The sequence below is a fragment of the Dermochelys coriacea genome, chromosome 10, assembly GCF_009764565.3.
Source record: "Dermochelys coriacea isolate rDerCor1 chromosome 10, rDerCor1.pri.v4, whole genome shotgun sequence".
Classification (NCBI taxonomy): domain Eukaryota; kingdom Metazoa; phylum Chordata; order Testudines; family Dermochelyidae; genus Dermochelys; species Dermochelys coriacea.
In genome coordinates, this window is record NC_050077.1 from 81947026 (window position 1) to 81964010 (window position 16985).

The 16985-nt window shown below is 41.3% G+C and overlaps 1 protein-coding gene across 4 annotated transcripts in view; it reads left to right on the forward strand.

The window, feature by feature from the left end:
* Positions 1–16985, forward strand: part of PIAS1 (protein inhibitor of activated STAT 1) — a 104883-nt gene that overhangs the window by 32418 nt on the left and 55480 nt on the right. For 3 of the 4 annotated variants that reach the window (XM_043494680.1, XM_038418736.2, XM_038418737.2), the window contains exon 2: positions 15845–16289. In XM_043494680.1, coding sequence (XP_043350615.1) covers positions 15845–16289 — 445 coding nt within the window. Of the gene's footprint in view, positions 1–4381; positions 4579–15844; positions 16290–16985 lie in introns of those variants that run through there. The other variant, XM_043494682.1, reaches the window with a different exon arrangement.

Sequence of the window (16985 nt, forward strand, 5' to 3'; positions counted from 1 at the left end):
AAGTGGGAAGAGGCCAAGGGACTGCAGCTTCAACTAATTAAAGGGAGTGGCATGTAGCTGCTGTTTATAGGCTTAGAATCTAGAGTAGTGGGTGGGCCTAGGTTCCCCCACTGGCAAAGTGGCCTAAGCCCTGAGAAGGGGACAAAGCTGCTTTAAAAGCCAGAGCACAGAGCTGGATGTAAAGGACCCAGAGGTGAGGCTAAAGACCCTGGTGAGGGCTGATACACTGTTGAACTATTTGCTACCCTGGAAGTGGTCCATTGTTCACTGTGTGATTTGACTGAAGGGCTGAGCCACTGAAGATCCGCCTAGCAAGGTTGGCAACTTGCAGAGTGCAAGGAGCAGGAAAGCAATTGCAGTACCACGCCCAGCCAGTAGCAGGCACTCAGGAGGTGAGTGCCTCTGTCTCAGGTTTCTTAAGCTGGGCATTTGGATAAGTAGAAATTGTTAGTGACACTTGAACAGTCTTGGCCTTAAACCACCTACACTGCCACTTACACAGATAAATTGGGTATTTTCATTTGTTTATTTTGTTGTTTTTAAGTTTGTGGACCAAACTGCCAAAAAAAAAAAAAAAAAGGTTTAGAGGCTATTATGTTGTTATCCACACTCCAGAATATATTGACACTGATGTACTTTCATGACATCTTGGAATTTTCATAAGCTGCTGGGTCCGTTTATAAACAAGACCACAGGTTCTAAACATCAAATACAACTAATTTCTGAGACCTTAAAACAAAATGATAGGAGTTAATCTATAATAAATCAGAAAGCCTCTGTGCAAGAAAGAAAAGGAGTACTTGTGGCACCTTAGAGACTAACAAATTTATTTGAGCATAAGCTTTTGTGAGCTACAGCTCACTTCATCGGATGCATTCCCATTGTTTCATGTTCTCTGTGTATATAAATCTCCCCACTGTATTTTCCACTGAAAGCATCTGATGAAGTGAGCTGTAGCTCAGAAAGCTTATGCTCAAATAAATTTTGTTAGTCTCCAAGGTGCCACAAGTACTCCTTTTCTTTTTGCGAATGCAGACTAACACGGCTGCTACTCTGAAACCTTTGCAAGAAAGATGTTTTTTCTATTCTTAGATGTCAAAACAGAATTTTTAATAACTCTGAAGTGCTGAAACTGTTTTTTGAACTGATATATTAAAAGGCTTTCAGTGGTTTTATTAGTAAGAAAACTGACAGGTGTTGTGTGAGACCATTATGCAGTAAATGGTATCTGACTTTTGAAGCTGTATATCATACTTTTGCCACTGAAGTGAGAAGCATAGTATTAGCAAATCAGAACCATGAACTAGGTGGTGTTACATGTGAACTGCTTAAGGTGACTGACTTAGAAGAGAGGGAACTAGCACACTGGATCAATTCTAGTTTTTGTTTTTTTTCCTTGCAGTTGCAGTATGTTGAAATCACTTGGATAACAAATTATTTTTAACAATAAAATAAGGTTACCTGAAACTTTTTATTTGCAAATTGGACCAGTGAATGAAAGCATTTGTTCAAAACGAACAATTATGAACTGTTCTTCTCAGGGAATAAATACATAAAATAAGGTTTTCCTCAGGTAAGGACGCTACATCACCTGTGTATTACAGGGACACCTAATTGGCACCTACTTATTATTTTTAGGGCTGTCGATTTAAAAAAATTAATCACGATTAATTGCGTGATTAAAAAAAGTAATTGTACGATTAATCGTGCTGTTAAACAATAATAGAATATTTATGTGCCAGATGTGCTAAAGGTTCATATGTCCCATAATGCTTCAACCACCATTCCAGAGGACATGCGTCCATGCATCTGATGATGGGTTCTGCTCAATAACGATCCAAAGCAGTGCGGACCAATGCATGTTCATTTTCATCATCTGAGTCAGATGCCAACAGCAGAAGGTTGATTTTATTTTTTGGTCGTTCGGGTTCTGTAGTTTCCATATCAGAGTGTTGCTCTTTTAAGACTTCTGAAAGCATGCTCCACACCTCGTCCCTCTCAGATTTTGGAAGATTTCTTAAATCTTGGGTCGTGTGCTGTAGCTCTCTTTAGAAATTTCACATTGGTATCTTTGCATTTTGTCAAATTTGCAGCAAAAGTGTTCTTAAAATGAACAATGTGCTGGTCATCAAGACTGCTATAACATAAAATATATAGCAGAATGCGGGTAAAACAGAGCAGGAGCCATACAATTCTCCCCCAAGTAGTTCAGTCACAAATTTAATTAACGCATCATTTTTTTTAACAAGCGTTATCAGCATGGACACATCCTCTGAAATGATGGCCGAAGCATGAAGAGGCATATGGATCTTTAGCACATCTGGCACGTACATATCTTGCGACACCAGCTACAAGAGCGTCATGTGAACGCCTGTTCTCACTTTCAGGTGACATTGTAATTAAGAAGTGGGCAGCATCTCCCATAAATGTAAACAAACTTGTTTCTCTTAGCAGTTGGCTGGACAAGAAGTGGGACTGAGTGGACTTGTAGGCTCTAAAGTTTTACATTGCTTTGTTTTTGAGTGCAGTTATGTAACAGACTACGTTTGTAAGTTGCACTTTGATGCTAAAGAGATGGCATTACAGTATTGTATGAGGTGAAGATCTTTACACTGCAGATATTTGTAATAAAAAATAATCATATAAAGTGAGCACTGTACACTTTGTATTCTGTCTTGCAATTGATATTTGAAAATGTAGAAGGACATCCAAAAATATTTAAGAACTTTCAATTGGTATTCTATGTTTAATGGTGCAATTAATCGTGATTAATTTTTTTTAGTTAATTGTGTGAGTTAACTGTGATTGATTGACAACCCTAATTATTTTGTACATTGGTTTTTTTTTTTTTTTACACCACCTTGGGAAAATATTGCTTGGGTAACACCAGAAAGGAGCTGAGTTTTTCATTATGAAAAGCAATATGCTCCAGAAAGGTCATAGTGTGTTGTATATTTATTACTGTACTTTTCTGCTTTTGCCTCCCTTCCATATTGAATTACTGTAACTTCAGCCTTTTAGAGTTCTGTATGCATTAGATAGATGCAGGAAGTTACAACCTGTCATGGAGGGGCTTGAGGTTTCAATGAATATTTTTGGTCTTACTCTTGCAATTTTTCAATTGGCTGATTATAATTTTTATAGTTCTATTTTAACAGCATGTTAGTCTTACAAATGGGATTTAAGATGAGGGAATGTGACTTCATACACTTTATATGTTGTTCTTCCTGACATCCTTGATAATTTTTTCATAAATCTTACTGTGATCCTGGAATTCCAGTTGTTTAGTTTGTAAAATCCCTGAAGGGATGAACAAATCTTAGCCATATGTGATGTAAAGCCTCATCACCAGCAATTGTAAGATTTTACCACAACATCCAGAGACTCTTGTTCCTAGTGTCAAAGAGCTATCTGGCAGGAAAACAATGTGTTAATACTGCTGGATGCTGTAGGTATAGTGCAGGGGTGGCCAACCTGAGCCTGAGAAGGAGCCAGAATTTACCAATGTACATTGCCAAAGAGCCACAGTAATGTCAGCAGCCCCCCATCAGCTCCCCACCCCGCTCCCAGTGCCTCCCACCCACCGACAGCCCTGCCAGTCAGTGCTTCTCCCTCTCTCCCAACACTTCCCGATCAGCTGTTTTGTGGCATGCAGGAGGCTCTGGGGAGGAGAAGCAAGGGCATGGCAGGCTCAGGGGAGGGCTTGGGAAGGGGTGGAGTGAGAGCAGGGCCTGAGGCAGAGCCAGGGGTTGAGCAGTGAGCACCCCCCCGGCACAATGGAAAGTTGGTGCCTGTAGCTCCAGCCCCAGACTCAGTGCCTCTACCAGGAGCTGCATATTAAGTTCAGAAGAGCTGCATATGGCTTTGGAGCCGCAGGTTGGCCACCCCTGGTATAGTGAGAGTAATGGAGATCCTTTCTGTAGTATCATTTAATCCTGTAGTATGGTTTTCATTGTGAACAAAGATTAATATTTGAAGATCTCATTTAGAACCATATTTTAGCACCATGCTATAAACTACTTAGAGTAGTTCTATACCTTGGCGGAGCATGCCTCCTTCCTCCTTCCTCATTTTCATACAATCGTGATCTTACCTTACAAGGCATGCTTTATATGTATCAGGGGAAAGGTTATGATCTGCTGAAAGTCATTTCTCTATCCATATATGTATATCATTAATGCATATGAAGTTCTGAGAATTGTGTTGTATGGTGGTCACTAAAATATGCTGTAAATTGGGGGAATCAGCCAGATATTAGCTCCCCAGAGGCAACAGCAAGGGGTGTCAAACAATCCATCAACAGCCATTGTCTAGCAAGGGAGCTACAATGCAATGACTCATCTGCATGAGGCCACACCAGGGAATTGCTCAATCTTGCTTGGAGAGACTCAGTAATGTTCACCTGCTTATGAAGGGGCGGGGGTAAAGCCAAGAGGGAGGAAAGGCCATGATAAAAGGAAGAGATATTTGCCATACTCTTCCTCTCTCTTCCACCTCCATCTACAGACATCACCACCAAATGATTGAAGCCCTGATCAAAGGGGAGAGCCTGGCTGAAGGGCAACCAGCCAGCCTATGGTGAGAAGCATCTAAGTTTGTAAGGGCATTGAGAGTGTTAAGATCAGCTTAGAATGCATTTTGCTTTTATTTCATTTGACCAAATCTGACTTGTTATACTTAGATTTTAAGTGATTATAAGTCAATCTTTATAGTTAATAAATTTGTTTGTTCTACCTGAAGCAATGCGTTTGGTTTGAAGTGTGTTAGAGGCTCCCCATGGGATAACAAGCTTGATACATATCAATTTCTTTGTTTAAATTGACAAATTCATATAAGCTTGCAGCGTCCAGCGGGCATAACTGGACACTACAAGACGGAGGTTCCCAGGGTTGTGTCTGGGACCGGAGATGTTGGCTAGCATCCTTGGGTTGCAAGTAACTGGGAGCAGCTTACATGCCAGAGGCTGTGCGTGAACAGCCCAGGAGTGGGGGTTCTCACAGCAGAGCAGGGTAAGGCTGGCTCAGAGAGGAATGTCACAAAGCCTTATCATTAGCAATCATAAGATTTTCTCAGAACATCCGGAGAGACTCTTGTTTCTAGTGTCAAAGAGTTATCTGGCAGTGAAACAATGTGTTAATACTGCTGGATGCTGTAGGTATAGTGAGATTAATGGAGACCCTTTCTGTACTAAGAAAAGGAGTACTTGTGGCACCTTAGAGACTAACAAATTTATTAGAGCATAAGCTTTCGTGAGCTACAGCTCACTTCATCGGATGCATTTGGTGGAAAAAACAGAGGAGAGATTTATATACACACACACACACAGAGAACATGAAACAATGGGTTTATCATACACACTGTAAGGAGAGTGATCACTTAAGATAAGCCATCACCAGCAGCAGGGGGGGAAAGGAGGAAAACCTTCCATGGTGACAAGCAGGTAGGCTAATTCCAGCAGTTAACAAGAATATCAGAGGAACAGTGGGGGGTGGGGTGGGGGGGAGAAATACCATGGGGAAATAGTTTTACTTTGTGTAATGACTCATCCATTCCCAGTCTCTATTCAAGCCTAAATTAATTGTATCCAGTTTGCAAATTAATTCCAATTCAGCAGTCTCTCGTTGGAGTCTGTTTTTGAAGCTTTTTTGTTGAAGGATAGCCACTCTTAGGTCTGTGATCGAGTGACCAGAGAGATTGAAGTGTTCTCCAACTGGTTTTTGAATGTTATAATTCTTGACGTCTGATTTGTGTCCATTCATTCTTTTACGTAGAGACTGTCCAGTTTGGCCAATGTACATGGCAGAGGGGCATTGCTGGCACATGATGGCATATATCACATCGTTCACCTGCGCATCTACCAATGTGATATATGCCATCATGTGCCAGCAATGCCCCTCTGCCATGTACATTGGCCAAACTGGACAGTCTCTACGTAAAAGAATGAATGGACACAAATCAGACGTCAAGAATTATAACATTCAAAAACCAGTTGGAGAACACTTCAATCTCTCTGGTCACTCGATCACAGACCTAAGAGTGGCTATCCTTCAACAAAAAAGCTTCAAAAACAGACTCCAACGAGAGACTGCTGAATTGGAATTAATTTGCAAACTGGATACAATTAACTTAGGCTTGAATAGAGACTGGGAATGGATGAGTCATTACACAAAGTAAAACTATTTCCCCATGGTATTTCTGCCCCCCACCCCACCCCCCACTGTTCCTCTGATATTCTTGTTAACTGCTGGAATTAGCCTACCTGCTTGTCACCATGGAAGGTTTTCCTCCTTTCCCCCCCCTGCTGTGGGTGATGGCTTATCTTAAGTGATCACTCTCCTTACAGTGTGTATGATAAACCCATTGTTTCATGTTCTCTGTGTGTGTGTGTGTATATAAATCTCTCCTCTGTTTTTTCCACCAAATGCATCCGATGAAGTGAGCTGTAGCTCACGAAAGCTTATGCTCTAATAAATGTGTTAGTCTCTAAGGTGCCACAAGTACTCCTTTTCTTTTTGCGAATACAGACTAACACGGCTGCTACTCTGAAACCTTTCTGTACTATGATTTAATCCTTTAGTACGGTTTTCATTGTGAACAAAGATTAATTTTTGAGGACCTCATTTAGAACCATACTTTAGAACCATGCTATAAACTTCTTAGAGTAGTAGTTTATAGCTTGAATCACAGAAGAAGAAAAAATGTCTGTCTGTATTTGTCTGGGAAACAATTGTAGAACTCTGCTAACGCTAAATGTGTCTGAATCCTTAAGGCTCACCTAAACAATAACTGCTGCCAGTTCTCCTTCTCTGTTCAGGCCTTGTCTATATCTAAAACTTAGATTGGTCTAGCTACAGGAGTGTGAAAAATGTACACCGCTGTGAGACACAGTTAAGCTGACCTGAGCCCTGGTGTAGATGTCGGTAGGGCGATAGATTATAGGAAGAATTCTTCTGTCTACTGCCTCTCAAGGAGGTCGATTTACTTTCGACAGAAAACCCCTTCCATTGCTGAAGCAAGTGCTTATATTACAGCAACAGTAGTTGCAGCAGCACTGCAGCTGTAAGAATTGTAGTGTAGACATACCCTCAATATCTCTGTGATAGAATCCCTTAGAAAATCTTAGTGTAGACCGGCCCTTGCCTTACACTGTGCGCAGAGTAGAGCAAAGTGTGGTCATTAGTCAGCTTTCCTTTTTTATTTTTGTTTTTGTTACTTGTTAATTATTTAATATACAGATAATGTCCGAGGTTCCTGCTTACAGCTAGCATAACTTGGACTTTTATAAATCAGGCTCAGGTCCTCCAAACATTTAAGCCCATGAGTAGTCCCAGGTAAGTCAGTGGAGCTACCCAAGTAGGTAAAATATATATGCATAAAAGAACAGGAGTACTTGTGGCACCTGAGACCAACAAATTTATTTGAGCCTAAACTTTGGTGAGCTACAGCCCACTTCATCCGATGCATACGCTTCATTAGATGCTGTAGCTCACGAAAGCTTAGGCTCAAATAAATTTTAGTCTCTTAGGTGCCACAAGTACTCCTTTTCTTTTTACGAATACAGACTAACACGGCTGCTACTCTGAAACCTGTTATATGTGCATAAGTGTTTGCAGGGTCAGGTAGCAATACAATGAAAATCTTTTTAACTTTGTATCTATACAGATATCCCACATTTCTGATGTCTTGTTTCTCAGCTTCTAGTTCTTATTAGTGGCATATTCCGAGACTTGTAAAATCCATTTATGTGCCGTTGGGACTTGTCTGACTTCCATCACTTCCAAAAACTTTGCATTTCCTTGTAATCAGCACCAGGCCTGTTAGCTCTGATAATTTTCTGTTATTAACTGTGTATTTCCTGTTGGAAACTCAGTAGAAATTCAGTAGCGACTATGATTTATAGTTTTGGAGAGGCTTTTGTTGGCGGCGGGGAGGGGGTGAGACAGAATAAGTTAACGTTTTAAAAAAAAATAACTCTGGGAAAGAGGAACCCCAGGAAACTTGTATTCTCACTCTTCTTCCCCCCCCACAGTCCTTGGTTTGGAAACATTTTATAACTATTGCCACTTGTTACTGACAATTTAAAACATTCTTTGGTATTTTAATCTCTGATTTTAGGTGGGAAAGTTCTTCTAGTGATAACTTTACCCTCTTCCATTTTTTTTTTCATTCTGTTGTTTTTTCCGCTACTTCCCTGTCACTTCTAGCTCATCTTTAAGGTTATAGTCGTCCCCCCGTCCTCCCCCCACTTCCACTACCCTTAGTCTTTATCTACCTTCCCCCTCCTTTCTGTTTTTTAAAAAAATATTTACTTCCTTTAAAAGATGAATAAGGTATTCAGCTTCCTTGGTACTGAATAAGACCTTTTAGAATAATGGGTGGAATGTCATAAAGGTTGTTGTGTGGCTTTAGGCAAAATGCGGTTTGATGCCCATCCAAATACATATTTAAGTGTCTGCCAATGCAGTAACATTCCAGAGAAGGGTCACAACTTTTTAGTCAGCATCCTAGACTAATTTGTCCTTCCTGACTTCTCTAAGTATGCCACTTGACCAACTACTGTGGATGCAGAAATACTCATTTTCTGGGTTGTCTTTCACATACTGAAATGAGAAAGTGTTGGCCAATGTAGGAGCTTTAGGCAAAAACCTCCTTCCTTTGGTCCTGCCTTTAAATGCACCTAGGTGTTATCTTTTTGCCTTTTGGTGCTTGTACAACCTTTACTTCCAGTGTTTGCTAAAACTCTGGCTTAATTTAAAAGTAGTTACTTGTTTGTTTGGAAAGGATTGGGAAAGACGGAGAGCTGGAGGCAGCACAAATGGAAGTACATCCTTTCCTGTTAGGAGGGAAATAAATGTGTGCAGCCATGTCAGAGATGGGGTGGAACAAGTCCATGAGAGTCATAAAGCCAAGAGGGTAATTTTGAATAATACTTGTAGAGTGCTCTTTTTGAGGTAGAGGAGTACTTGTGGCACCTTAGAGACTAACACATTTATTTGAGCATAAGCTTTCGTGAGCTACAGCTCACTTCATCGGATGCATTCAGTGGAAAATTCAGTGGGGAGATTTTATATATATAATATATACACACACACACACAAAGAGAACATGAAACAATGAGTATTGCCATACACACTGTAAGGAGAGTGATCCTTCAGGAGAGTAAACCTCCCCACTGTATTTTTCACTGAATACAGACTATTCACTATTTTGTGAATACAGACTAACACGGCTGCTACTCTGAAATCTTTTCGAAGTGTTTTAGTCTGCACATCGCTCACATTGAGATGCAGAAATTAAATGACTCGCCCAAGGCCATCAGTGCATCTGTATCTTAAAGTGAAAAAATGAACCATGAGATACAGCACCAGAAGACCAGGGTGAGATTTTTATATGTAAGATAATTTTCCTTCATGACTAATGCTCCACATTATTACACAGGAGCATAATTTGTTATGTAGCCAAACAAGAAATATCAGATTTATATTTTCAGGTTAGCTCTAGCCTCTAGTATTACAAGGTCATGACTAATGAGTCAAAATAAACAGACACTTTCCTTACAATGCTTGTTTATCATCTTACCCTGATATTCACTTTGAACAGCCTTTAAGCTGTCCTAGACCCTTTGTGTTTCTGCTTTGACATGTGCTATATTAAAATGTGTCTATGCTAAAGGAGTTTTGCCTGTATTGCCATATTAGCAAAATATTTAAGTGTAGATGAGGCTGGAAAAATCAGAGAATTATTTTTTCTGATTTGTTTACTTTGTATGCTTGACAGCACTTGGTGTATAATCAGTGTATCCTCACTATAGTTTGACTTTATCTACACTAGGAATGCTTTTCTGGCAAAGGGATCCTAGTGTGGATGCACCTTATACTGGCAAAGCTGGGGTTTTCTGGCATAATTTATTCCCCCCCCTCACCTCCCAAGCGAAACAACGTATACCAGTAAAAGCACAGTTTTGGAGGTTTCAGAGTAGCAGCCATGTTAGTCTGTATTCACAAAAAGAAAAGGAGTACTTGTGGCACTTTAGAGTAACGAATTTATTTGACCATAAGCTTTCGTGAGCTCCAGCTCACTTCATCGCATGCGTAGGATGCATTTGGAGGTGTAATTCCAGCTATACTAGGAGATTCTTCCAGCACAGTTGTCGGTCAGGGCTCAAACCTCTTCACACCCCTAACTGAGAGCTATGTTGGCAAAATGCTAGTGTAGATGTGGCCTTAGTGAGTGAGCTGTAGCTCACGAAAGCTTATGCTCTAATAAATTTGTTAGTCTCTAAGGTGCCACGGGTACTCCTTTTCTTTTTGCGAATACAGACTAACACGGCTGCTACTCTGAAACCTGTCATATTTTTCCTGTAGCTCTTATGCTACAACAGGGAAGGAGGACACTTTTTTTTTTATTTAAAAAAATAAAAATCAATAAAATAGGAAAACATCATAAAACCACAAAAATCAGCAAGAAAATACCTAAAATCTAGTCTGTTTCAAAAATCAACTTTAAAATAGTTTCAGATTGATGGGGTTCCCTTAAACAGGTGTACTCAATGTCGCTTTTAGCTTCTTAATATTGCAAGTGTAATGCAGTTACTGTACCTTTTTAAAAATAAGGTTCAGGTACAGGAGTTTCAGGATAGGAAAACAGTGAAGAATGTTTGTTTTGGCTAATGAAGTTTCTTTATGCTATGGATCATGCTTTCATCATATCAGTACTTACTACTACACATTTTGTGTGTTTAACCTTTAAGGGGAAAACACCTATTCATGGGGTGTGTCTCTGGTTGGGAAACTTCCTTATCCAGTCTGGGTTTCCCCAATGTTTCCAAGAACTGAATCTGGAGATTCTTACCAAAGCAAGAAAACTGCAGAATTATGAGGGATTCTAGCCACTGAAGAAATGGTTATAATAGTTGTTTAAACCTTCAGCTTAACAAATGGGTCTCTTTAAACACAAGGAAGATTTAAATGTTCTATTTCAGTGTCTCAGATGTACTTAAATGTCACTTTCCCTCTCAGTTGTCAACACTATATTGTGAGTGACTGAAATGTTCTAAGACATCCTCTCTTTTTATGAAATAGCTCATCTGCTCTACTTGAGTAAATCCGTATAAAGAAATACCCTTTCGCTAGGAGTATGGAGTAGCTGCACATGTAAAAGATACTAATAGATCTCTCAGCTGTGCCCAAACCATGTGTACTCTACACCAAACTGGCCCAAATTTCTGCAGCATGGTCCTTGGATCATATTTGTCTGTTGTACCCCATGGTCTGGGTGTCCCTAAACCTCTGACTGCCAGAAGCTGGGACTGGATGACAGGAGATGGATCACTTGATGATTGCCTGGTTCTGTTCATTCTGTCTGAAGCATCTGGCTCCGGCCACTGTCGGAAGACAGGATACTCGGCTAGATGGACATTTGGTCTGACTCACTATGGCCGTTCTTATGTTAACAGAGAAATTCTGTGACAACTTTATTTAAATTAAAATGAAGGTATTTAAATATGAAAATGAATTATGTAATCAGTACAGTAGCTATTTTTTTAAATATTATGTTCCTTCAGTTTTTAGTACACCACAGACTAGTATATTGACAATACCTACCCACACTGTAGAAGATTTCATGTAGGAAGCTGGAGGTTTTAGCAGCTGGGTAGGGAACATTTCAGACTCTTGACATCTAGGGAGACGGGGAAGATTGGTTGGGTTTGTGGGGTAAACGTGTTTCTGCTAAAACAACAAGTAGTGAGAGCTCTCTCTAATCTTGCCATATTTTAGGTTTCAGAATTAATTCATTAAGTGAGTGAGGCAGTATATATATCAGAACTATTGTTTTGGAGGTTTGAAGAGTTCCAGAATACATCAGAGCATCATTTTATACTTTTGCATCTCAAGTTACCTTCATAGCCACAAGTGACAACATCTTTTTTTAAATGGAACCTTAGATTTTTCATTATACTAAGGCAGCAAATGGTGGTAAGGAGTGGACTCCACAGCAGTTTCCATGGTTGTGGAAACTCAGAAGCCTGATGCTACCTGCCTACAAAATATAGCCGCTATTTTAGGCCCCAGTTTATCGTAATTACTCCTCAAACCCAATTAATATTATCTTGACATTTATCATTGTAAATTGACATTAGAAATACCGAATAATAAAGTTAGGGTTTTAGAAAATTCCATACAAGAAAAAACAGGTGGTCATTTTGGGACTATGGGCTTTTAATTTCCCATAACCCCTTGCATTTCCAAAATTCCCCTGCAGGAAAATCCTTCAGAGTGGTGTCTCATTGGCCTGTTGCTATTCTGAATAGAACTCTTCCCCAGTCATTGGCAGAGCTTCCAAAAAGAAACTGACCAGAGCCTTGTTTAGGACTTTGTTTCTGTTGGGGTTGTAGGGAAGTACTGTATGCACAGAGGATTCTCAGTTTCATTACACAAGTCCTCTCAGTTCCCTAAGAGAAGTGATGCAATGTACACTTGTCATTGGTTTCATTCAGCCGGCCATCTTGGGAAACAGGAGAGACTATGCAAGAGTAAAGGGACCAGAGGATACAATCATAATGGAAATGATAAGCCTATACATAAGGTTTTGAGTGTATGAAAACGAAAACAGAAGTGAATTGCTAATTTTAGACTGGAAATGGCATTTGAAAATTTCATAGTAATTCAGCTAACAGTGATGGTCAATGCCTAGGGCCCTACCAAATTCATGGTTCATTGTGGTCAAAATTATGGTCATAGGGTTTTAAAAATAGTCAATTTCACAGCTTTAGATGTTTACATATGGAATTTTGTGGTGTTGTAACCATTGTTACCTCTAATTTTTTACATCCATGTGTGGAATGAATTTTGTAACAAAATTCATATAGTGGTGGGTGGGACCGAGGGGTTCGGAGTGTGAGAGGGAGCTGGGGCAGAGGGTTAGGGTGCGGGGCATGGGGTGGGCTCTGGGATGGCACTGGGAATGAGGGGTTTGGGGTGTAGGCTGCGGTCCGGAGAGAGGATTCCCCCCAGCCCTCTCTTGCCACAGCAGCTTGGGGCCTGGGGAGAGGTGCCTCTCACCAGCCAGGGCAGTTCTGGGGCTGGGCTGGGCCGAGGGAGGAGCTCCTCTCCCTGGCAGCTCCGGCTGGGTTGGGGGAAGGGCTTCTCTCCCCCTGCCACGGCAAGTACGGGGCAGGTCTGTGCTGGGGCTGGCGGGTACGGGCGCCTCTCCCCCGGCCGCAGCCCTGAACCCGTGCCTGGGGTTTAATACGCAACCACACAGTTTAGAGGGAACTTGGGTTGTAACCTCACCCAAAAGGGAGTTGTGGGGGTGGGGGATTGTAAGGCTATTGTAGAGGGATTGTGGGATTGCCACCCTTACTTCTGCCTGCTGCTGGCAAGGGAGCTGCCTTCATAGGTGGGCAGCCAGAGAGCAGTGGCTGCTGGCCAGATGCCAAACTCTAAAGTCAATGCCAGTTCCAGCAGCAGAGCTGATATGAGGGTTGCAGGTTATGGGGGTATGGGGATGTGTCTGGGATTTTCCCTGCAGCCTCTCTGCCCAGGTCAGGGGCTGACAGTTTGGGCCTTGGAGCTTCCTGCCGATGCGGGAGGTTCCCGGAGGTGGGTCTGACACAGAATTGAGAGCGGCCCCTGCAGGGGAAAAGAAAGTCCTGTCCCTCCTCACTCTGGCTTTGGACTAGCAGCTGGAGCCCGGCCCACCTCGGGCCCCCTGAGCCCTGTCCCTCCCCTACAATAGCCAGATTTCACAGGGGAGGTCCGATTTCACGGCCCATGACTTGTTTTTCACAGCTGTGAATTTGGTAGCATCCTTTCGATGCCAAATGAAATAAAACCTTCTCTAAGTATTTTTGAAACTTGCGGCTATTTCCCTCCCCCTTCCCTTTGCCTCAAATGCACACTCTAGTTCCTCTTTGCCACTTGATATAAGTTCTGTCGTGCCTTTTTAAAATGACAGTATCACCAAACTTAAACCTTGTCAAATGATTTGGCTCTCGTGGCTGTCCTTTTATCCACCTCGTGGGAGGTTTTCTTTGCATGTAAAAACTCCCACCTCAAAAAACTAAGTCAGCACCAGGTAATGCTTTTGATATAAATGGCTAAGAGAAAATGGATCTTGAGGGAAACCAAGATGATATGTCCTTCAGAACACTTAAATGGTCTAGACCATAAACACATGTACTTGTATATTATTTTTTAAAGTTAACATTTTATTATTCCTGTTTAGAGGAGCCACTTAAGGTAAACAGCTTAAGCAGAATGTATTTAAAAAACATAGTATTTGAAGTTACCTTGATGAAATGTAAGATTTTTTTCAAGTTTGGAGTATAATAGTTCTTGATAGCTGCTAGCTGCATCTTATTTTGCCTTCACTCAAGTTCTCTGTCTTTTTAGTAGGGATGTGGGGGAGAGGTAGGACTGATATGCAGGGTTGAAAATTGACTAGCAGAAATGGAGAAAGAGGAAGTGAAAAACAGCGATGACAAAAGAAACTCATGGTTAAAAGAAATACACTGACTACATTAGAAATTTCTTCTTCTAACTTTAACATATTTTGACTGTGCTCAAGTATTATGGTGGCAATAGTGTACGCCCTAAAACTAGGAGTCAAGTAAGATGGTGGATAACAAAATATCCTTCCAAATACCTTTACTGAATACACTGCAAACTTTATGCTGAAGTTACTTTATTTGTATAAACCAGGGGTCTCAAACACGCGGCTTGTGGAGCTATTTCCTGTGGCCCGCCAACTCCCCGCAGCACCCCCCCACCCCCCAGCATTTACCTAGAGTGGCTCCAGCCCGGTGCCACTCTGGGAGCCTGCTCTGCCCCCAGTGTGTACCAGGCCAGCTCAAGCCCCTGAACCCATCCTGCAACTGAACCTCCTGCACCCCGACCCCCTGCCCTGAGCCGCTTGCTGCACCCCAATCCACCCTGCACCCCGACCTCCTGCCCTGAGCCCCCTGACACACCTTGCACCCCTCTTGCACCCCCCTGGGGGCAGGGAAGGGCAGAGTTGGGTAGGGATTTCAGGGAAGGGTGGGAAGAGGCGGGGCAGGGGTGGGCCCTCACGGAAGGGGTGGAGTGGAGGCGGAGCAGCGGGGGGAAGGCGCAGCCCTCGGTCCAATGTACTAGTCCTCATGTGGCCCTCGTGATCATTTGAGTTTGAGACCCCTGGTATAGATTGCTGTGATAGTTGGTACTTGTCAGTTAATGGGCTCTGAATTTTAGAGATGGTTTCTCTCTTTTTTTTTTTATGAACGGATTTATGCTCTGTCATTTCTTTTTGTTGGAAACACTACTCTAAATTTCCATGCAGCATAAGCTAATTCAAAATGGTGTTTTAAAACTTGTGTCCTGCTCTACAAGTACTCCCTAACATTTTGGTCATATTAGTGGAACCAAACTTATTAGACCATAACTGCATTTACTGAAATGTACAATTGGAAGAAAACATATTAAACTTTATGAATAATGTACTGGTATCTCACATTACAAATCTTCTCCCCTCTCCTTCTCCCCCCCCCCCCCCCCCCAGTCTTTTCTTGAAGCTGGTCCGTTTTCTCCTAAAATTTTCACTCCTGCCTTGATGGTCTTGGATCACACTTAGCAAATGAAAGTTCAGTACCTTTAAAGTAAAAAGGCTGTTAGACTGTCTACATCTAGATTGATACTAGTACTCAATAAACACAATCACATTTTAAGTTGTGTTCTAGATAGTCAAGGATGGGATAGAAATGACAGGTTCTAAATAAGCTCTGATAAAAAAGATTAACAGAAAAGTATTAACACTGCAGAGGTAGTAACTGTAATACTAATATTTATGAATTTTGTTTGTCTTCAAGCAAATGGTTATGAGCCTTAGAGTTTCTGAGCTGCAAGTACTTCTGGGATACGCGGGGAGGAACAAGCACGGACGCAAACACGAACTTCTCACAAAAGCACTGCACTTGTTAAAAGCCGGCTGCAGCCCTGCTGTCCAAATGAAAATTAAAGAACTCTATAGGCGGAGGTTCCCTCAGAAAATCATGACACCTGCAGACTTGTCTCTCCCCAGCGTACACTCAACTTCCATGCCAGCAACTTTGTCTCCATCTACCATTCCACAGCTCACTTATGATGGCCACCCTGCAACGTCACCATTGCTTCCTGTTTCTCTTCTGGGACCTAAACATGAACTGGAACTTCCCCACCTAACATCCGCGCTCCACCCTGTCCATCCAGACATAAAGCTTCAGAAATTACCTTTTTATGACTTGCTGGATGAACTGATAAAACCAACTAGTCTAGGTAAGGTTATAACGTTGTTAATTCTGTATTTAGAATCTCTTCAGTAATAATGGGGCGGTGGGGGGTGGGGGCTTCAGCTTCTAGCATATAAACTGGCTTAAATGTTAAATAAAAACATGATTTAGAGAACCAGTATTTCTATATATAAGAAATAATTGCCTCTTGGAACAACTTGTTCTATAGTGCACAAGAGGAGACACGTCATGTTAAGCAATACCCATAGATTGGTTCAAATAGTAACTATAGTTAAGACAGTAAGTACTGTTGCCTCCAGTATAAATAAGTTCAACATCCTTATTTTTTAAATTCCCTTTTCTAAAGCTTAGAGCCAGAGTGAGCTTGTTTTTTGCCCATTACTTCCAATGAGGAAGTCTGAACAACTAAAAGTAGGTTTGCAAAAAGAAAAGGAGTACTTGTGGCACCTTAGAGACTAACAAATTTATTTGAGCATAAGCTTTCACGAGCTACAGCTCACTTCATCGGATGCAAAGTTCAACAAAAACTTGGGCCCAGCAAAAACATAAAAAATTCTATGGTCTGCGTTATGTAGGAAATCAGATTAAATAATCATAATGGTCCATTCTGGACTTAAATTTACTAACTATGAAAGATCTGCAAACTTTTGTATTTAAAATGTCTTGTAATTATAATCGATAACATATTTGTGTAGCTGACTAGGATAATTTGGAGTCTTAC